General features: G+C 41.2%; 1 protein-coding gene and 1 long non-coding RNA gene across 3 annotated transcripts in view; one reads left to right on the top strand and one right to left on the bottom strand.

Annotated features, from left to right (window-relative positions):
- The window catches only part of alg14 (ALG14 UDP-N-acetylglucosaminyltransferase subunit), a 105,886-nt gene that overhangs the window by 64,782 nt on the left and 17,820 nt on the right, over positions 1–23,284 (top strand). The window contains exon 4 of one of the 2 annotated variants that reach the window (XM_043698854.1): positions 16,017–16,768. The exons of the other annotated variant lie outside the window; for it this stretch is intronic. Within the exon in view, the coding sequence (XP_043554789.1) occupies positions 16,017–16,031 (15 nt within the window). The 3' untranslated portion in view covers positions 16,032–16,768. Of the gene's footprint in view, positions 1–16,016; positions 16,769–23,284 lie in introns of those variants that run through there. 2 annotated transcript variants of the gene reach the window in all.
- The window catches only part of LOC122554203, a 36,920-nt gene continuing 18,363 nt past the window's right edge, over positions 4,728–23,284 (bottom strand). Inside the window, exons 2-3 of the long non-coding RNA XR_006312927.1 lie at positions 15,541–15,743; positions 4,728–5,067 (exon numbers count right to left, since the gene is read on the bottom strand). This is a non-coding gene — a long non-coding RNA (uncharacterized LOC122554203). The remainder of the gene's footprint in view (positions 5,068–15,540; positions 15,744–23,284) is intronic.

Genomic DNA, 23,284 nt, shown 5'->3' with positions numbered 1-23,284 from the left:
CCGACTTTCGTATCGTCCGCAAACTTGCTCACCCAACCTTCTAACCCCTCCTCCAGGTCATTTATAAAAATGACAAACAGCAGTGGTCCCAAAACAGATCCTTGCGGAACACCGCTAGTAACTGCACTCCACGATGAACCTTTACCATCAACTACTACCCTCTGTCTTCTTCCAGCCAGCCAATTCCTAATCCAAACCTCCAACTCACCCTCAATGCCATACCTCCGTATTTTTTGCAGTAGAAATCTCTGGGAAAACACAGCAGGTCTGGCAGTATCTGTGGAGAGAAATCAGAGTTAATGTTTCGGATCCAGTGACCCATCTTCAGAATGGAAACTATGGGAAGTGTTAGAAAATGGGATTAGAACAGTTAGGTGTTTGTTTTTTCATTGGTATGGGCCTGTTGGGCCAAAGGACCGTTTCCTGTGTTGTAGATCTCTGACTCTTGCACCTCAGTATGACAACATCAATAGCCGATTGGAAAGAAATTGCTATTCTCTGTAGCCTTGACAACGAATTAGAGCTGCAGCAGGGCTTGTGACTGGTCCCTAGTGATTTGCACTGTTTTACCAGAACAGAAGTTCTATGTTCACAGGCAGCATTCACAGACCTCTTGGCCAAGTGCCAGTCTCCAGTCTGAAAGCTTTAGAGAAACTGGATCAGATTTTCTCCTCTCAATGGGAGGATGATGGACTGAGTCAAGAGACTGAGCTCAGAATTCTATTTTTCCATTCTGCAACCACTTAAATTTTGTTGAGACATAATCTGAGAAGCAGAATCCCAGTTGCCAGCAAATGCATAGCTTTGTCTATGCAGTGTACATGTGAGGGAATGGTGCAAAAAATCTTTTATGCAACTCCAGGGCTGTCGTTCCTTCCACTGAGAGTTTAAACTTAATGGGCACTTATTGTCAAATTTCACTAGTGTCCTGGTTCATAGTAATTCTGTCATTAAAAAAAATCCACTGTGATATGTTTGTAAGAGTTTGTGAGGGGAACTAAGCTCTGTAGAATGAGATCATGTGCAGTTTAAGTGCGCTCTGTGAAATTATCAGTAAGTAATTAACCTATTGCAACTGTATGTTCTTTGTCATTGGTCTTTGGAATGTTGATGGAGAGGCATCAGTTTGTTTAAAAATGGTTTTAGTACTATTTTCTCTCCTGAAGGAAATCTCCTTCCTCTACAGACCCCCACCCCCACAACCTTCCTTTGATTACGGACCCCCAGAGGCCTGATTGTCTGATGTAAGACCTGAGGGACTGGCTCACAGAGATTAACATTCCCCAACAGGAACCTTAAATTCAATGGCAGGCTTGTAATTTTTTTTGGGTCTACGATCCACCAGTTTCCTGTGAGGCGAGTTGTTTATAGTCAAGACACAGCCAACGGCAGGAGAACGACACGCCTGCAGTCGACTGCATTCCTGTGGAGTAGATGCACCTTTGAGAGTTTTGAAACCAGCTGGGGATACAGACAATGAATATCTAACACAGCAAACCAAAGAATCTGCAGTGTTGTTACAGTGTAAGAGGACACCACTGCCTTTGCTGATAAGCTTATTGGAGTCTCTAAACGAAGGTTTATTGGACTGGCAAGCTGCTGTCTCAGGTTTCTTTTCCTTTGTTTGGTTTTCCTTTGCTTATGTACTCTCTTTTTTCTTTTTCTCCTCTCTCTACCTTCCCCCTTTTCCTTTCTCTCTCCCTCCCTCCCTTTTCTCTCTGAATATAATGTTCTCAACAATTGATTTCCAACCCCTCTCTCTCTCTCTCTCTCTCTCTGTTTTTTCCCCTCCTTTTCTGTCCAACCTCCTTTCCATTTGTTTTTTTAAATTGCTCCCGTGTTTGATGGTTTGTAGTGTTAGCTATCTACCTTGATGGCCATATTTAATTTTTTTCCCTTTGATCAGTTCAGTATTATCTGTTTATTTCCTGTTGTATATTTCTCTCTTACCTGTCATCTTTCAATAGCAGTATTTTTCTCTCTGATTTTACTCTTGTTCTGTTACTTTGGTTCTAGTTGCTTTTGTTGCTTCTCATTTTGTTGCTTTTAAGTATATTTACAGCAAAGCATATGTAGACAAAAGTTTTTCCTTCTATCCTCTTCCCAGTTCTATCCTGTGTTCAGAGTTACTAAAAACACTGTGTAATTCCCCCTCACATGGGTTGATCCATTCCTTGCCCTTGGAGGCTGGGTTTTGAGGAATGCAGGAGATGCTGTAAATTGATGTTTGTGCAAAGGGCAGTGCTGTCCTTGGATTGCGCCATTTTTGAGTAGGGGGAATGAGGTAATTTTTGGAATGAAATAGTCATTTGTCTGCTTTCTCAAACTGATGTAGAAGATTTCACAGTGGTATTTCAAAGCAGAGCAGGGGACTTCTTTCCTTATTGGCATCGAGACCAAGAATCGCCCCTCAATCAACATTGAGACTACTTAGCCATTGCTATTTGCTGGAGATGGCTGTGTGAAAGTTGGATGCCTCATTTCTTATAATCATGATGATGTTTTGAAAATACCTATTGACTTGAAATCCCTTTGTGGTGCCCAGAATTGTAAAAGGTACTCCATAAATAGAAGTCCATATAGTCTTACAGCATGGAAACAGTCTTAATCTAGTCTAGTCCCATTTGCCAGCACTTGGCCCATATCCATCTAAACCCTTCCTATTCATATACTCAACCAGATGCCTTTTAAATGTCGTAATGGTATTTGCCTCCAGCACTTCCTCTGGCAACTCATTCTGTACACTCACCACCCTCTGTGCGATAAAGTTGTTCCTTAGGTCCGTTTTTAATCTTTTCCCCCCTCACCTTAAACCTGTGCCCTCTTGGTTTGGACTCCCCACACAGGGGAAAGACCTTGGCTATTCATCCTATCCATGCCTCTTATGATTTTATAAATTTCTATAGCCTCCTACGCTCCAGGAAAAAAAGTCCCAGCCTACCTAGCTAACCTCTCCTTCTAACTCCAACCTTCCAACCTTGGTAGCATCCTTGTAAATCTTAATTCCATGTTAAAGCAGTTAATCATGGTGAAGCTGGCAGTCCAGAAACATAATGAAGCAAAATTCTTCCTTCAAGGTCTTGTGATTAACAACTACTTAGCCGCACAAAATTGTTATTCAACACCTCAACACAGCAATTGGCAGCACACGCCATTGACGTGAGACAAACCTACAAGGACCTACATCTCAATCTCTGGCTTATTGCAGTGCTTCTGAAGCTCAGTGTAAGCTGGAAGAACTGCATCTCATTTTCTGCCTGGAGACCCTGCAGCCTTCTGGACTCCAAATCGAGTTCAATAACTTTAAGGCTTGATCTCTCTAATATCCTTATCCCAATCCCCACACTCAAGCAAATAGTCTGCTATTGCACACCACCCATTGTTAGCCATTAACAGTCTGAATTAATAGCTATTCACCTTCCTAGCCAAATTGTTATCCACTCCTTTGTGTGTCCATTTGCTTTTCTCTCTCTGGCGTCTATTCCCCACCTATCGTTTACTCCTTACCCACACCCCGCCACCCCCCACCCTACCTTCTGCATATAAAGTCTGATTTCTCTCCACAGATGCTGCCAGATCTGCTGAGCTTTTGCAGCAATTTCTATTCTTGTCTCTGATTTTCAGCATTTGCAGTTCTTTCAGGTTTTTTTTAAACCTACAAGTATGTTCATGTGTCTGAAATTCTACAAACAATGTCTCATGTTCTTCAAACAAAAACAGAAGTTGCTGAAGAAACTCAGTAGTTCTGGCAGTATCTGTGATGAGAAAACCATTAATCTTTCATGATTTGGAGGTGCTGGTGTTGGATTGGGTGGAGAAAGTTAAAATTCACACAACACCAGGTTGTAGTCCAACAGGTTTATTTGGAAGCACTAGCTTTTGAAGCGCTGCTCCTTCATCAGGTGGCTGTGGAGTATAAGATCGTAAGGCACAGAATTTATAGCAAAAGTTTACAGTGTGGTGTAACTGAAATTATACATTGAAAAAGACCTGGATTGTTTAAGTCTCTCATCTTTTAGAATGGGTCTGTTGGTTTTAGTTCTTTCATATGTAAGTGCCAGAACTTTTTTAAAGTTACATTCTCAAATGAACTTTGACAATAGGGGCCATGTTGGCCCAGATGGTGCACTGAAGGTGTGAGGTGCCCTGTGTGAGACTGTCTGTGCCCCAATGTTCAGACTAATTCTACTTCTGAAAGAGGGATTGACAGAATCTTACGTGGATTCATGCAGTTCTTGAGCAAAATAAAATGTAATTCTGCAAGTACAAGTTCACCCCACAAACGTGTGTGTGTGTGCTGTGTGTGTGTGTGTGTGTGTGTAGGGGTGGAGTATGAGTGTCCTGTGAGAGAGTGTGTGTATATGTGAGAGTAAAGAGGTATAAGTCTGTAAGAGGGTGTTTATGCGGGTGAGAATGTGGAAGTGTATGTGTGAGCATATGAGAGAGAGCTTGTGCATGAGAGAGGGTCTGCATGAGTGTATGATTCTGTAGGAGTCTGTCTGTGTGTTAATATTTCAAGTCAACTTCAGAAGAAGGGTCACTGGACTCAAAACATTAACTCTGATCTCTCTCCACAGATTCCGCCCAAATTGCTGAGTTTTTCCGGCAGCTTTTAGATCTCCAACATCCACAGTTGTTTGTATTTATGATTCATGTTTTTGTTTAAGTATACAGTTGAAACAACATCTCTGCAATTGGCTGTATCCAAAACCCAGTCAACCACTTCCTGTGACCCCTGAAAGGCTTTTATTGATTTTGTTTTCGAAATTAATTTCACAGCAAGTTTGATTTAAAGAATTAAAAACGTTTAGATGATGTGAGTAGGTTGATTGTCCTGTGAGTGAAAGGCAGGTGGGATTTTGAGTGATGTACTTCTTGGCCACTGTTACTTCCTGGAATTTGAGGGTGAAGGAAAGTGGAGGTGCCAGGGTTGTCCTTTGTCCCTTAACTGGAGAAATGGGAAATTAGAGTTGCCTGAATGCTGCTTTTAAAAGGAGCACTGTTGCAGAGTATTAAACATGTTTGGCGGCAGTATCAGACCTTGCGCTGCAAATACATCTTTATTTCCTAAAAAGGCAAAAGGAATTTCAGTTTAGCTTCTCATCCAGCAAAAAAGCAAGCATGCATTCATAAAAATTCTTTCATAACCACAGAATGGTCCAAAGCACTTCGCAATCAGCGAAGTTCATTGGAAGTGCAGTCGCTGTTATAATGTGGCAGTTCTGTTTTAGTTATTATAGTCAATGGATGATTATTGGCCAGGACCCTGTGAAGAACTTGCTCTCTTTTCTTAGAAATGGTGTCACTGGGTGTTTAATGTGCTCCTGTGAAGCTAGCGTCTCATTCCAAAGAGGGGCATGTCTCTGAATCAGTTCTGGAGTTTTGACATAAATTTAGGTTCTCAAGTCCCTGGAGTGGAACTTGAACCTTTGACCTTCTGATTAAGGCAAGAGTGCCACTAACTGAGCCACGATTAATCCATATTGTCTGTCTGTCTCCACCACTCTCTCCCTCTTTTCATCCTTGCCCCTCTCTGTGTCTGTCACATGAACACGGACACGCAACCAGACCCCTCTGGTTTCAGTACTGAAAACAATTGTTCATCACCTTGGTATGTTATCTTACAGCAATGAGCTTGCAATTCTACATTCCTCTCCATTACAAAGACCTCCACAACAGTCAGTTCACCCACTGCTGCCTGTATCTCAGCCAAATTCATCCATGCTTTAGATTCCTCCAAAATAGTCCATTTCAATACGTCTGTGGATGGCCTCCCATCCTCCACCTTCCTTAAATGTCACCTTATCCAAAACCTCAGCTACCCTTGTGTTGATTACGTCCATCAGGCTTGTCCTTCCTGATCTGCGTTTTATCCTTGCCCTCCAGTACCCTGATTTAAAATGATTATAATAACTATCTGTGCCACCCCCCACTTGTCATTCCTTCCCTCTTGTTTCCCTCATTGGTGGCTGTGCACGTAACTACGTCGACCCCTATACTTCAACTATTCCACTAATCTTTTGTTTTAAGACTCTCTTTAAAGTGCATCCATGATCAAGCTAACAGTCTTCTTCTGAATATCTTCTTGACATGAATCTATTTCTTGTCATTGAATTGTAGAGTTTCTATGTTATTAGTGCTAAGTAAATGGGTCTTTGTTTTTAAAACAGTTTGTGCTTCCTTATGAGGTAAAAGCACATACTGGCCATGATAAAGGATGGGAGAAAATGAGGACTGCAGAAGCTGGAGATCAGAGTGTGGTGCTGGAAAAGCACAGCAAGTCGGGCAGCATCCGAGAAGCAGGACAATCGACATTCCGGGCATAAGCCCTTCATCAGGAATGAGGCTTGTGGGCTGGGGTGGGGTGAGCTGAGAGGTAAATGGGAAGGGGGCTGGGGTTGAGGGGGGAAGGTAGCTGAGAAAGCGACTGGTAGATGAAGGTGAGGAAGAAGGTGATTGGTCAGAGAGGAGGGTGGAGCAGATAAATGGGAAGGGTGATGGACAGGTCAGGAGGATGGTGCTGAGTTGGAGGCCTGGGACTGAGATAATGTGGGGAGAGGGGAAATAAGGAAATTGACAAAATCTACATTTATCCCATGTGGTTACAGGATCGCAAGACAGAATATGAGGCATTCTTCCTCCAGGTGTGAGGTGGTAAGGGTTGCCCCCCGCCCCCCCCATTTATCTTTCAGGCCCCCCAGCCCACAAGTCTCATTCCTGATGAAGGGCTTATGCTTGAAATGACGATTCTCTTGCTCCTTGGATGCTGCCTGACCTGCTGTGCTATTCCAGCACCACACACAATAATAAAGGATAGTTTTTATACAGAAGTTGAGGTGGGGAGGGGAGGGGAGAGTAAATGACAGGTGGAGAAAGAGCCCAAAATGAGAGAATTACAGTCGAACAGACAGAGAGGTGGTAAAAGGTCAGTCAACATTGAATGGCTGCCAGTGGGGTCTATTAGTGGCTGACAATGTGTAGTGAGTGATAGTAAGGTCTGGTGTGTGGGGGGGGTTGGGAGAAGAACATGGAAGTAGGTGCCTCATACCTTAAAATTGTTGAACTCGATATTGAGTCCAGAAGGCTGCAGGGTTTTCAAGCGGAAAATGAGGTGCTGTTCTTCCAGCTTGCGTTGAGCTTCACTGGAGCACTGCAGCAAGCCTGAGACAGAGATGTTGCCCAGGCTACAGGGTGGTGTATTGAAGTTTCAGGAATCTGTAAGCTCAGGGTCTCTTTTTGCGGCAGAATGTAGGTGTTCCATGAAGCCCCCGCAGTCTACACTTGGTTTCCACAAAGTAGAGGAGACCACATTGTGAGCAGCGAATGCGTAGACTGGATTGAGTGAAGTGCAGGTAAAGCACTGCTTCACCAAGTGTTTGGGCCCTTGGATACTGAGGAGGGAGGAAGTAAACAGGGAGGTATTACAGGGGAAGTTGCAATGGGGCTGTGGAGGGATGTTGGGAGTATTCCTGGAGGAACAGTCTCTGCAGAAGGCTGACAAGGGAGGGGAGGGGAATGTGTGTCTAGTGGTGGCATCTCATGGAGGTGGAAGAAGTGGCAGTTGTTGATCCTCTGAGTGTGGAAACCGGTGGGATGGTAGATAAGGTCAAAGGAAACCCTATCATTGTCATGGGAGGGAAGAGAGGGGGTGATGAAGGGCAAGTGTGGGAGACTTAGCTGAGGGCCCTGTCAACCACAGCGCTGGGAAATCCTCAGTTTAGGAAGAAGCTGTGGATGCCTCTTTTATCGAACATCATCAGAACAAATGTGATAGAGATCCGGTAGAATAAAGTTACAAATCACACAACACCAGATTATAGTCCAACCAGGTTTAATTGGAAGCACTAGCTTTTGGAGCGCCGCTCCTTCATCAGGTGGTTATGGAGTGCACAATTGTGAGACACAATTTATTGCAAAGAATACAGAATATACAGAATTTTGTGGTGTGATCTGGTGTTGTGTGATTTTTAACTTTGTACACCCCAGTCCAACAACGGTATCTCCAAATCTGGGAGAATGGAATAGAATCTTTACAGGAAGCAGGGTGTAAGGATGTATAGTCAAGGTAACTGTGGGAGTTGGTGCATTTGTAGTGGATATTGGTGGCCACTTCCCCAGAAATGGAAGGAGAGATGTCGAGGAAGGGAGGAGAGAAGCCCAAGATGGACCAGGTGAAGGTGAGAGCTGGGTGGAAATTGGAAGCAAAATTAATTAAATCTAGGTGAGAGGGGGGATGCAGCACTGATGATGTCATCGATGTACCAAAGAAAGAGTTATGGGTGGGAGCGAGAATAAGGCTGGAAGAAGGAATATACTACGTACACCACAAGGAGACAGGTATAACTAGGACCTGTGTGGATACCCAGGCCACCCCTCTGATCTGAAAAAAGTGAGAGGAATTAAGAGTTGGTGTTCAGGGTGAAAATGAGCTCAGCCGGGAGAGGAGAGTAGTACTGGATGGGTTCAGGCCTTCCAGGAAGAAGCAGAGGGCCCTGAGATCATCCTGACGGGGGGATGGACGGGTAAAGGGATTGCACCTCCATGATAAAGAGGAGGCGGCTCATGCCCCTGAAGCAGAAATTCTGAAGCATAAAGTGTCAGAGGAGCTGCAGTTGTCAGCGGGAAAGGATTGGACAAAGGGAGAAAAAAAACCGAGTTGATTGGGAAGAGATGAGTTCTATGGGGCAAGAACAAGCAGAAACAATGGGTCTGCCCAGGCAGTCCTGTTTGTGGATTTTGGGAATGAAGTAAAAATGAGTTGTGTGGTCTTGAGAGACTGCGAGCTTGGAGGCAGTGGAGGGGAGATCACCAAATGGAATGAAGATCTTACTTTTCTCTTGGAGCTCATAAAGTGAGAACATTGACAAGTTACAGCTTGACAAAGCACAGAACTTCGTAACATTTCATAGTGTAAGACATTGTTTGTGGTGATGAGCCTTTTCGAGTTCACAAATGAGATCCTAAAGGACTAAGACATTATAGGTTGGTTGATAATGACTTCAGTAAATGCAGTGATGAAAAGTGACTTACATTATTGTCCAAATCTTTAACAACCTATAATGCTTTGACGTGGAACAAAAACCATAATTTTTCTCCCCTTCCACGAAGGGTTCAGAAAAGATTTACAAGGATATTGCCAGGGTCGGAGGATTTGAGCTACAGGGAGAGGCTGAACAGGCTGTGGCTGTTTTCCCTGGAGCGTCGGAGGCTGAGGGGTGACCTTGTAGAGGTTTACAAAATTATGAGGGTCATGGACAGGATAAATAGACAAAGTCTTTTCCCTGGGATTAGGGAGTCCAGAACTAGAGGGCATAGGTTTGGGGTGAGAGGGGAAAGATATAAAAGAGACCTAAGGGGCACTTTTTCACACAGAGGGTGGTACGTGTATGGAATGAGCTGCCAGAGGAAGTGGTGGAGGCTGGTACAGTTGCAACATTTAAGAGGCATTTGGATGGGTGTATGAATAGGAAGGTTTTGGAGGGATATGGGCCAGGTGCTGGCAGGTGGGACTAGATTGGGTTGGGATATCTGGTCAGCATGGACTGGTTGGACCGAAGGGTCTGTTTCCATGCTGTACATCTGTATGACTCTATGACGTCTCACAGTGGAATAAGGTTTCACCAACAGTAGAAGCTATCTAGTATCGTTGCCAATAATTGCAGTCTTTCTAAGTGAGTCTAACTGTTGGAAATCAGAATGCAGTTGTGTAGTGACAATGATGAAAATGAATGAATCATGAATGAAATTTATATTCCAGGTGGAGTGAGGGCCTGCAGGAAAAAATCTTGCAGAAGATCTGGAGTTGTTCACTTAAGTTGTTAGTGAAAGTTGCATCAAATAAAGTTTATGAAACTTCCTAATGTGTTTGACAGAAGCAGTATAAAACAAAGTATGACACCAAGCCATATAAGGGGAATTAAGTTGGATATGCAAAACATTGTTCAAAGTAGTAGGTCTTTTGTAAAGGAGCATTCAATGTAAATCAGTAGAAAGGTGAGAAGAGGGTAATACAGAGCTTTAGTTGAGTCAGCTAAAGGTGCAGCCATCAAAGGCAGAAAAATTAAATCCATCATTCACAGGCAGTTGGAAATAAAGGAATGCAACTTTCTGGAGTAGACATTTTAAATGTATACCAGTAGATCTACCTTGACAGTGCGAAGGAGAGTGATTTTACAAAACAACTCTTGTCTTTTGTAATATCCTTAAATGCTTTGCAACCAATCACCAATTGGTGATGACAATAAAAGGATAAATATTGGCCAATCCACTGGGGGAGTTAAATTAATCCGACATCAGCCATTGGGGATAACTAGAATCTATTTTAAGGAAGTGCTAACAGGGTATTTGGGAATTCTTAATATACTTAGGAAGCGTCAACACCATTTTAAGAGATGCAATTGCGTTTGAGAGCTATTGGAACTTTTTGAGGGAGTAACTGACCTACTAGATGAAAGCAAATCAGTTGTTATGTTTCGAGGTTTTGGAAGGCAGTGACGAGCGGTTATATATAATTGGGCTCATTTGATTTGGTGGTAATATAATGAGGATCGGTGAATGGACAAAAAAAAAGCAGATCATTTTGAGGATGACTGAGAAAGTCATTTAATTCTACAGGGATCCGTGCATACCAGTAGATATTTAAAATCTAGATTATTAATTTGCATGTTTCAATCTTTCAATTCATTTTCCTCTCCTGCCACAGTACAGAAATGTGTACATGAAATCACATCTCCCTTGCTTACACAGCACATCACTTTTTAAATCTATGTGCTATTGTTCTTTTCCTTGTTATGAGTGGGAGCAGCTTCTCCATGTAGAAATATGGATACATAGAAAATAGCTACAGGAGTACGCCATTTGGCCCTTCGAGTTTGCAACACCATTCAAATATGATCATGGCTAATCATGCATTCTCAGGACTCCATTCACACTTTCTCCCCGTACCCCTTAATCCCTGTAGCTGCAAGGGCCATGTCCAGCTCTCTCTCGGATATATCTCATGAACTGGCCCCAATGGCTTTCTGTGGGAGAGTATTCCACAGGTTCACAACACTCTGAGCAAAGAAATTCTTTCTCATCCCAGCCCCTTATTCTTAGAGTGTGATCCCTACTTCTGGACTTATCCAACATCGGGAACATTCTTCCTACATCTACCCTGTCCAGTTCCACTAGTAAGTTTTATAAGTTTCAATGAGATCTCTCCCTCAATCTTCTAAATTCCAGTGAGTACAAGCCCAATCGATCCAGTCTTTGCTCACATGTCACTTCTGCCATTATGGGAATCAGTCTGGTCTCTCTCAGTAGCAAGAATGCCCTTCCTCAGACTAGGAGACCAAAACTGCACACAGTACTCAAGGTGTGGCCTTACCAAGGCCCTGTATAACTGCAGCAAGACATCCTTCCTCCGATATTCAAATCCTCTCGCTATGAAGGCCAGCATGCCATTAGCGTTCCTCACTGCCTGCTGCACCTACATACCAACCTGCAGCGACTGTTCCACCATGACACCCAGATCTCATTATACCTCACCTTTTCCTAAACTGCCACCATTCAGATAATAAGCTGCCTTCCTGTTTTTGCGACCAGAGTAGATAACCTCGTATTTGTCTACATTGTATCGCATTTGCCAAGTACAGACTCTATACAGCCTGCTTGTAATTTTGAAAACTTCTTATCAAATCTCCTCTCAGCCACCTTCTCTCCAAGGAGAACTGTGCCAACTTCTTCAATCTAGCAGCAATGCCTTCTCTTCACACTCCTTTACCATGACTCCCATTGTTCGGCAAGGACCTAACCTTGATCCTTTCCTATTGCTCATCTACATGCTGCCCTTCAGCAATAGAAGACACAGATTCACATTTCCTCAGGGCATTTAGATCTTCTATTTCATCACTTTTCTGAACTGTGTCATTGTTGTACATTATCAAACTGCTTATCCAGCATCCAGTATTAGATGAGTAGAGATGTCCATCAAATAACTATCAGGAAATCTAAATGCAATGCTTTCTGTTCTCCTGTATAGATTCCTTACAACAACTAAAACCAGAATGTTCACCATCTTTTGCCATATTTGCTCCCAATCACCCCTCTAAACCTTCACAAAAGTTACCTGTTTCTCCCTCCATAATGATCTTGATTCCACCCTCTCTCAGCTTATCTGTTCAAACTCTCATCCCACTCCTTCTTTACCTGATAACTATTCCAACAACACATGACTGTCTTCCCAATGTGTACTCTCTGTGAACGAGAAGTTGTCCAAAACTCTCTGCTCTCATGTCCTTGCATGAATCAAGTCCCTTTCACTCATCATCCTAATGCATAATGATCTACATTGGCTTTAAGCAATGACTTGATTTTGAATTGCTCATCCATAATTTTCAAGCCCCCTCTATAATCTCCTTTACCCCATTAACCATCCAAGATTTCTTTGTCTAATCGTCTCTTCTGCATGCCTGCTTTTCATTGCTTCATCTCTTGGTCACATTCCAAATTGCTTCTATCCTAAGCTCTGAAATTCCCTCACTAAACCTTTTTTCCCCCTCTATTTCCTCATCCTTCCTTCTTTAACTTCTCAAACTTTATTTTGGATTTTGGCCATCTGTCCTCACGTATCCTCATATGGGTTGTTATCAAGTTTTGCTTCATAACACACTGTGATATTCACTGGGACATTTTAACACTCTATTGGTGTTATGTAAATATTGTTGCAGTGGATTAGGCTACCAAGTGTGATGTATCCAAGTTTGCTGACAGTGCAAAGTTAGATGGGAAAGTAAACTTGGACGAAGAAGCCGTTTGGAGGCTGAAAAGAAATATCAGTCTGTAACATATTGGACAAGAAGAGAAGTGGGACTTGAGCCTTCTGATTCACTGGCAAAAATACTACAACAGAGCTACACTGAACACTATAATAACAATAAGCATGTTACGTCACACTGAGTAGATCATATTCATTTGCAGTAACTCATACTGAGTTTTTATTACATGCTTGTGTGAGATTGATTCGAGGATCAAATTCCCTACACGTCAATTTTATTATTGAAATTGTCAATTACTGGTATTTTTCTTTACTGTACTTTTTTAAAAATTCCATCTTTCCTTCTAAAATGGCAGGATACACAGGAAAGTCCAAGGATCAAGATGTTATCAGGTTGGAGGATAGCTGCCATTTAGGTGTAGGGTGTGTTGGTCTTGTAGGTCAGTTCAGGGCCTGGATTTTGACAGCCTTTATCAAAGGGAGGGAGCTAGACTTGGTTGAACCAGGGTGGATCACCTAGGGGCTTATTGAATCTGTGTGGCCATGTACTTTTGCAGTATGAGAGAATGTCCTTTATTTATTAGCACAGAGGAATTAGAGCCTTAATTTGCCTGAAGTTAGATGGCAGTTTTAAGGTTTCATGACATGGTAGAGAGTTGGGAACATTGATTTACAACAAGGGGACAGTTAGAAGTTCCACTGCCATTTCCTGAGAGACATGCCCAGTTCTGGAGATGATTTTTAAGCCCCACCCTCTCACTCCTTCATTCCCTCACCTCCAAATTCCTTACCTCACAAGTTTTATACCCTACTTACACAATTTGGTCGCGTGTCAAGACAGAAATGCCAGGCCCAATGATCGTGAAGTATGTGTGACAGTAGGAAAGGTGAGAAACAGAATATGCGTCCTCAATTCAAGACCTTGAATGTCAATAGAAAAGTCAATATTGGAGCATACTGTTTCAAAGGATATAGTGTACCCCACTAGTGGTACATTGTCGTTGCTGCAGTAATATGTTATTGATAGGGGTCAGTTGGCTGGATGTCTGGTTGTAATGCAGAGTGATGCCATTAATGTGGGTTCAATTCCCACATCAAAAGAGATTCCTACTCTCCATCTCAACCTCCTCTTCCCGCCTGAGGTATGGTGATCCTCCAGGTTAAACCATCACCAGTTGTCTGTCTTTAGAGAGCCCAGAGAGCAGCTCCGTGGTCTGGTAAAAAGATGGCTAACTCTGTTGTTAATAGAAAAAGCAATGGAAAAGAGAGTGCATGCAAATTAACTAAAATAGAAACTGTGTGTTACAATAAATAGTCTCTGGTCTATTTCAACACACTGGATGTAATATTTTACATTTGGGCTTGTCACTGATAGTAATGTTTTTAAACATCAGTAAAAGCTCATGACACGCTGGGAGTTTAAACACTACTAATAAATTTCCACTCTTAAAATAACAACTGAACAGTTTTGGAACAGAAGCTCACATCAAATATCTCAGTTGCTTTCTGTTAGTTCCCTGTTACTGTAATTCTGCATAGCAGTTTTTAAAAGTTTAATACTTTTGGCTTCAGAGTATCGTAAGTACTTTTCTAAAATGTGTGTGCTTTCCTGCTTGGAGCTTAATTGTCCTTGGGGTAGTGACAGTGTCTAACATTACAATATGCTGAGATCACAGAAATGCAACATAAACATCCTTCGAAAGGTCATGGTGGAATCTTTAGGGTTTGGAACTTTCAGCAGAACTGACTTGAAGCAGCATTGAAAATTTAACAATTTCTCCCACTTCTGCTTTTAGTACAGTTTTACGTTATCCACCTGTGTCTTGACGTTTTCTAGTTTGGTGTTTTCCAATTAGTATTTTCCCCATTTTGATTGGTTGAAGCTTTTTGATGCTAGCTTTAAATCTGTTAGGACTGTATTTTTGAAGTGACATTTTTTTAATGTAAAAGTAGTAAATGCAAAATAATTTTTAAAATATGGATGTAGGAGACATAAAAAGAACACAGAAACAAACTGGACACCGAGATCTGTGAGAATCCAAAAGTGAGGGAGGACAATTTGACATTGTGCATTTAAATCCTTTGCTGGAGTCAGTACTGGGAGGAAAAATCCTTTAAATGATTGAGCAAAGGAGGCAATGGTCACAATATGCAAACATTTAGAATATAATAAAATCAGTTGAAGGATTTAGTCATCTGTAAGCAAAACCTTCAGATTTTATCTGTCTGTCTGACTTTCTGCCAATTCTCCTCCTCTCATTCCTCGCTTTGCTTGCCTCTATTTGGAGCTGGCTGACTGACTTATTTTCTTTTTGCAGCCTTTGTGATGACATTTGTAGATCATGTTTCCCCCTTTTCTCTCACTTTTTGTTAAACTTAATGCAGCTTATGAAATACACTTTGCTGTTTCTTTGCTTGTGTCACGCATATTGTCTTTTTTTCCCTGTCTAGGGAAAAAAAGGTGCAGATCCGAACTTGTGTTGTGTGGATCATTGTAAAATGCCTAATAGCAAGATGAGGTGCGGTTTCTTGAGCTCTTGCTGTGCTTCATTGGAAAGCTGCAGGAGGCTGAAGGCTGGAAGGTCAGGGTATGTGGACGGCAGAAATAAGATGTCCAGTAACTGGAAGTTTGGGGTCCTTCCAATGGACTCAACAAAGTTGTGCTAAACAATCTACTAACCTGTGTTTAGTTAGCTTGCTGTCGAGCAGATAGCATTGTTAACAGCAAATGCAGTATACCAAACAGGGTTGGTTTTAGCAATAAAGACAAAGGTGTGACTTACCAGCACGCACTCAGGTGAAATCAGCCAGTGACTTCAGGCATCTGTGATAGGTACTTTAACTCAGAAATCCTAAATTTACTGTTAAAAATCTTCTGTTCATCCACAAAGTACAGTACAATGGTGTAATCCATATTGGTAGCATTCAGCAATGAACTGACTGTACTGATGTAAACTTGTTGTACTGGCTTAGTTCTCCACGAAAGCTAGCAGAAAATTAAGATTCAAGTAATTAGGATTGAGTGAGTTTTTAAATGGAACAATAAATAATCAATACTTCCAAATAATCTCTCTAGCCCTCTAAATGTAATTTCTCAAATGTGGAGTCTCATTCCTTTAGAAGTTAATAATTAATATCTTCTGTCAGTCTCTTTTTTTTTCCTCTTTTTGTTTATCCTGTCTGTATTTTCCTCGCCTTTAGTTTGTTTTCTGTGCATCATCTAAATTTACTTTTCTTCCTTTTATAAATCCTGGTTTAGATTCTGGATGTCTAAGTGAAGGTTCTTCATTCTGGTTGAAGAGCCACCTGTTTCTTGATCTGATCACAACACTGATGTTTTGACCTCCTGAAATGGTCACCATGCTGGATCAGATCCTAAAATAGAGCAAAATTTGCCTTGTAACAATTGCAGAAATCTGCGGGCAGTTGAATGGAGGTGAACACTAATCTTGATTCCATTGTAAAAATTTGCACCACTGCCACATTTTTTTCTTTCAACCTTCCTGTTTGTTTTAGAGTAGGAAAGTCATGTCTTCATGAACAAACCTGATGTCATCACTTTTCATCAAAATACATTTGTATTTGAAGGAGATGACCAAGAAATAGATGATACCTGTATACTGAAAAACTGGAGAGTACTGATGTCTTCTAAACTACATTCTACTGACTGCAGAAGGCGGCTGTTGCTGCTAAAGAGCAAATTAAACTGCGTTTTGGAACCATTAGTGTTTATTGGACAGTATAAGGCATTAAGTGGGCTACTTACAGTTAAAGATATTTGCTGATGTATACACGTGTTAATATATTGAAGGAGTGATTGATTCCAGATACAAGGACAAGAGTATTTAAATTCAAGAAAAATAGTAAGTCATCTTTTATTTACATCACCTCCTTCACAACTTCAAGATGCCCTGAAGTAGTTTTACAGTCAATTTGTTTCCAATAAACTCCCAAAAATAGTGATTCCAACTCGCCCATACTGACCAGATATCCTAAATTAAGCTAGTCATAACTGCCAGCATTTGGCCCATATCCCGCCAAACCTTTCCAATTTATGTATCCAGGTGCCTTCTAAATGTTGTAATTGTACCAGCCTTCACCAATTCCTCTGTCAATTCATTCCATTCACATACCATCCTCTGTGGGGAAAATGTTGTCCCTTATGTCCCTTTTTAAATCTTTCCCCCAACATGTGTCAATCATCTTGAACCAAAATCCTATTCACTCTATTCATGCCCCTCATGATTTTATAAACCTCTATAAGGTCACTCCTCAGCTTCAGATGCTCCAGGGAAAACGGTCCCACCCTATTCAGCCTCTCCTTAGAGCTCAAACCCTCCAACCCTGGCAATATCCTTGTAAATCTTTTCAAGTTTCACAACGAACTTTCCTGTAGCAGGGAGACCAGAATTGAATGTAGTATTCCAAATGTGGCCTAACCAATGTCCTGTACAGTTGCAACATGACATCCCAACTCCTATACTTGATGTATTGAGCAATAAAGGCAAGTATATCAAATGCCGCCTTCACCACCCTGTCTACATGAGACTGCACATTTAATGTGCTTTTTTATGTAAGATAAATATTAGCCAGGGCACTGAGCAGAATTCCTCTGCTCTTCAAAATAATGCCACATTATCCTCTATTTCCACCTGAGAGCAGATGCAGGCTCAAAAGATAGAACCTCTGGTGCAGCACTCCTTTGGGATTGTACTGGAATTTCAGCCATTAATTAGTGACCCATCATTGGAGTAACAACTTGTATGCAGCATCCTGATTGGAGATAAGTGCTTTTAAATAAGCCAGAGCTGACATTGACCTTATCAGTGCACAATTCATATCAGTGAGCTTGATATTGTTTTATTACCAGTTCCGTCTTTCCTGCGAAAAAAAATCAAAGAACTGTGAATGCTGGAAATCAGATACCAAACTGTTCTGGAGAAGGGTCACTGGACCTGAAACGTTAACTCTGTTTTCTCTCCACAAATGCTGCATTTCTCTAGCAATTTCTGTTTTTGTTCCATCTTTACCGATTTGTTTGGGAAAAAAAGGAAGCTGTAATGAAAACGGGAGCAAAGCAGAACACAATAAACTGGAGTAACAGGCAGTCATTTTGTTACATTTATTTCTGGACCAGCCAAACATTTGTCGCCAAGAAACTTTTCAAAACTACTGGAAACAAAGAAAGTATTGCATAAATGCAGTTTGATATTTTTTAAAGAGGTCAGTGTGGTCTTCTGGAACAGTGACCCAATCCAGTGTATTTCAGAAAGCAGGCAACAGTATACACAAAGATGTTTATATTGTGGAGTTTAATGGTAAATCGTGTAAATGTGGAAGCTTGATTTTTTTAGCTTAGAAAACCCAAAAATGAAAAAGTTTTGAGATTTTTGGAATCAACTAGACTAGGGTCAGAAGCAAGTTGGTGTTTTTCAGAGCAGTTCAGGGAATGTTATCTTTATAAGCCAGAGTTTAGTTTGTATTGTTTGCAAACTGAGAGTTTGGTAAGAAATCTGCAAGACGTTAGAAGCTGATAAAATTTAAGTTCAGTTTGTTTTTTGTTTCAATGCAAAAACACCCCATCATTCACAGGAAAGAAACTGAGAAGAATCAGTTAAGTAGAACTTCAAGATTTCATACCAAGGGTAATCATTCTAAATTTGAATTTCTATAAATTGGTATTGGAAAATAACTTGCCAACTTTGTTTATGCTAGATATTTTTCTATACTATACATTTAGCTTTATTATTTAATTTGTGTAATAATGTATGCTTACCTTTATTGGTCAGTGCGTTGAGTATAGACATTGGGAGGTCATGTGACAGGACATCGGGTAGCCCAGTTTTGGAATACTTTGTGCAACTCTGGTCTCCCTGCTGTCGGAAGGATGGTATGAAAAGATTTCAGAGAAGACTTACAAGAATATTGCCAGTGTTGGACAATTTAAGCTACAGGGAGAGGCTGAATAGGTTGGGGCTATTTTCCTTGGGGCATCTGAGGCTGACGGGTGACCTAATGGAGATCTCTAAAATCATGAGGGGGCATGGATAGGCTAAATAGACAAAGTCTTTTCCCCAGTATGTGGGGGATTCCAAAACTAGAGGGCATAGGTTTAAGGTGATAGGGGTAGGATAAAAAAGGGACTTAATGGACAACGTTTTCACACAGGGTGGTGTGTGTATGCAATGAGCTGCCAGATGAAGTGGTGGAGGCTAGTACAATTACAACATTACAATGTAATTGCACCATTACATTGGATAGGTATATGAATGGGAAGGGTTTATAGGGATATGGGTCAAATGCTGGCAAGTGGGACTAGATTAATTTAGGATATCTCGTCGGCATGGATGAGTTGTTCTGAAGAGTCTGTTTCCGTGCTATACAACCCTATGACTCTGTAATGATGTTAAAGAAAACCCGCAGCCTCGTGTGAATGAATATGTTTCCATGATTGACTAACACAGTAAACAAAGATCATATTTTAATTTTCTATCAAATCAGGTTGCATTCTAACTTGTCTGACTTGTCCAGTAGTACCATTAGCTGGAATCGCAACAGTAGCCTTGTATAGTCACAGGATGCCCTGAATTGCTCAATCATCTATCATGTACTTTGGAAATACAGTCACCATTGTTATGGGAAGAATTCTGAAGTTTCTAAAAAAATAGTATCTTTGCCTCTCCCTATCCTGAATCTTCTCCTGAAAAGCATGGTCTGCTGGACTCGCTGTTTCTTTGAATCCAGCCATTTGCTCCACTACTAATGCAGCTACTTCATTTAGGAGTGACCTCCCTGAAACATTTTGCTCTCCTTTTCAAAGCTTGCACTTAAATCCCACCTCTGCCCACTCACCTCATCTTTTTTCTTTTGAGTAATATACAGTATTTTTCTCTCTTAGCTTTTGTGAACTGTTCCTTTTTAAAAGGCAATCATTATAAATATAATTTGACCTTCCATTAGAATAGAATCTCCCAATGCTCTGTTAAGGTTAGATGTGCCTGGGTGCAACAATTTTCCCATGAGTAAGTGCAGTTCTTTCCTGTGACCTTGATTTGAGTGGATCAAGAAGGCTACAAACTTTTGACATCCAGCGCTTTGCTCACATGATGAGAATATTTCAGTGTTATGGACTAGGCCAGACCACTCATAACATTCTTAAGCAGGCAGCCCAGACCATTAGTTTGCAATTTGTTTCAGTAAGTGTACAGTGAAAATTATCAGGATTAAGTTAGCGAGCTTGACTCTCGGGTTTAAAAGGGGCAAACATTTATTCACAAAATTACACAATGAAACATGAGGAACAGCATAAGGAACCCCTACAGAACTCAGTCAATTCAAACTAGACTTAAGTATGCTGTTCCGAATATACACAACATTCCCAATAAGCAAACCCCCTATAAAACACAGTACAAAAAAGGGGCAGATGCTTACAGGTTGAAGTTAGAAGGACAGAAGAGAGAGTTTCCACACAGCTCACTGTTGAACTCCCAACCGGTTCTGGACTGAACTAAACTACTCAGCTCAGCTAGAGAGCTGACCACTCCCTTTTCTTTATACAGGTCACTTCTAAAGCATGACCACTTTAGTTTGAAGTCTCATCTGTTTACCTATCAACAAAAAGGGCTCTCAATACCCATTAATCTCTTTGCCAAGTCAGTCTGACCAGAGCTTGGCCTGGTTTATTGCCCCTCTGAAAAAAATCAAGGACAGTATTCTTGAGCCAAGGAACAGCTTTTAGAAACAAAAGGACTAATCTTGTGACATGAGAAAGGTACAATATTTCAATTTCCCTGTGCTATCTGTCCTACTTTCTTTAGTGAGATATGGAAATCACTGGCAAGGCCAGCATTAGTTGCTCGTGTCTACTTGCCCTTGAATTAAGTGACTTGCTTATTCCATTTCAGAGAGTAGTTAAGAGTCAACCACATTTCATTTGCAGACAAGCCAGGTATGAACAGCAGTTTTCTTTCTCTGAAGGATATCGGATGATTGGGGCATTTTGAAGAACAAACTGCATTGCTGTCTTGAGCACTGTCTGGTTATTGGTTGTTTCAAGCAAACTTGCATGTGTGATTTGAAGTAATTTGATCTTCCTCCTGCAACCTCTATCTCCATTTTTGACCAAAAGATTGGATTTTCACATTAGAAAAATAAATTATATTTCTAGCCACATGATGTGTGATAGCACATTTCCCCAAAGATAGTTAGAGTTCATAGGGGGAAAAAACCCCTGAGCAAATATATAAATTAGGAAATTAAAGCCATGAAAAGATTGACCAGTCAGAGATGTTAACTGGATTTCCCTTGCACTAGATTTTGCCCTTCATATAGTTTAATTCATCCACTGTGCTGAGCTAGACGCTGTTAGATGCCTTGGTGTGGGATGTGAATTGTACCTTTTAAACTTTGTGATACAACAGTAGCCGTCCAATCTCCAGTCCCCACCCCATCACCAGACACACATGCCCTGGGCTGTCATCCTGCTTCTTTCATCCTTCCCTCAATTAACACAAGATGATCAAAACTAAAGCAATAAGTTCACAGGGCTGTGATGTTATCATGAGTTTGGAATGGGCAGAAAACTAGAACATTGAGGCTAAAAGTCCAAGATGTGGCAGATTGAAGGTAGGACTGCAAATGGTCAGAAGCTAGGACTAGTGATTGAAACAAAAAAGAGGATATGCAAATAGTCATACCACAATGTCCAATAGCTATAAATCTCACACTTACGCAGCATGCATGACACAGCAGTTTCTGCCCATCCCAGTTTTTCTACATACCGTTTGCTGCATGTGGGCTCATGTCAAATGTCAGGGTGTTGGACCAGGTCCAACTTGTAAGTTGAGATTTAAACCCATCAAAAAATGTATGTATATTAGGATTGCACTTTTTAAAAATCTTAAAATGTCTTGAGGTACCTCACAAGATAGTTATAAATTTGATACTGAACCACATAAAGCTACTGATAACCAAAAGCTTGATCAATGGGATAGATTCTAAGAAATACCTTTTAAAGGAAGGAAAATGAGGTAAAGAGGCAGAGATGTTGAGGCAGGGTATCTGAGGTTAGGGTCTAATTATCTGAAAGCATAACCACCATTAGTGGAACTATTAAAACCAGGTATGGTGAAGAGGCCAGAATTGGAGAAGTGTAGCTATATCCAAGGGTTGTAGGGCTCGAGAGAAAAGTACAGATAGTATGAAGAAAGGTTGGGAAAATGTTTTTTTTTGTTGCCCTTCCCCATGGAAAAAAAAAGACATCTAGATAAAGCTAATGGAAATTTTAAGTATGAGTTAATACTCTTAAATAATAGGTTGCTTTTGCTGATCAATAATTCAGTAGCAAGGGGCATAATATGAAGGATCACAGTAGGGAAGTGGAATGAGCTATTTATGCTTTAAAGTGGTTATTAAGGCAGACACGAACATTAATTAGAAAGGACCCGCATGAGAATTTGAAAAGAACAAAATTAGAAATATACAGGGGAATTGGATTAGAGAAAATAGCTGCAGCTGGAGAGTTCTTAGCTGCAGCTGGAGAGTTCTTAACTCCAGAGGTGACAGAATCAATTATTCTCCTTCTGACCTGTAATTTCCATAATTCTGTGGGAAAACAAAATTGCACTCATAAATAGGATTTTAAAAGGTGGCAGTGAAAAACAGTCGTTTTATTGTCTCGTTTACAGTGATCAAAGTTTGTTGGCAGCCAATCACTGAGTTTAAGAACATGAGAAACGATAACAAGAGAAGACTCTGTACTTTGTGCCTGCCCCACCATTTTATGTAACCATGGCTGGTCTTGGGCTTCAGTCCCACTTCCCTATCTGTTCCCTGTATCCCTTAATCCCCTGAGATACCAAATATCTCTTGATCCCAGTGTTAAACATTTTCAGTGATGGAGTATTCACAGCCCTCTTTGGGGAGGGAATTTCAAAAATTCACATCCTTCTGAGTGAAGATGTTTCTCTCATCTGAATCCTAAATGATCAGTCCCATGCACTAGATTCTCCAGCCAGGGAAAACAACCTCTCAAGTTTAACCTGCAGAGCCCTGCCATAACCTTGCCTTTTTCAGTAACATCACATTTCATTCTTCTAACTTCGAGAGGGATAGAGCTGATTTAGACAATAGACAATAGGTGCAGGAGTAGGCCATTCAGCCTTTAAAGCCTGCACCGCCATTCAATATAATCATGGCTGATCATTCCTAATCAGGATCCTGTTCCTGCCTTATCTCCATAACCCTTGATTCCACTATCTTTGAGAGCTCTATCCAACTCTTTCTTAAATGAATCCAGAGAGTGGGCCTCCACTGCCCTCTGGGGCAGAGCATTCCACACAGCCACCACTCTCTGGGTGAAGAAGTTTCTCCTGAGCTCTGTCCTAAATGGTCTACCCCGTATTTTTAAGCTGTGTCCTCTGGTTCAGCACTCACCCATCAGTGGAAATATGTTTCCTACTGCCAGAGTGCCCAATCCTTTCATAATCTTATATGTCTCAATCAGATCCCCTCTCAGTCATCGAAACT

Source organism: Chiloscyllium plagiosum, chromosome 11 (genome assembly GCF_004010195.1).
Source record: "Chiloscyllium plagiosum isolate BGI_BamShark_2017 chromosome 11, ASM401019v2, whole genome shotgun sequence".
Classification (NCBI taxonomy): domain Eukaryota; kingdom Metazoa; phylum Chordata; class Chondrichthyes; order Orectolobiformes; family Hemiscylliidae; genus Chiloscyllium; species Chiloscyllium plagiosum.
Note: the sequence above shows the minus strand (reverse complement) of the source record. Positions and strands in the feature narration are given on the sequence as shown.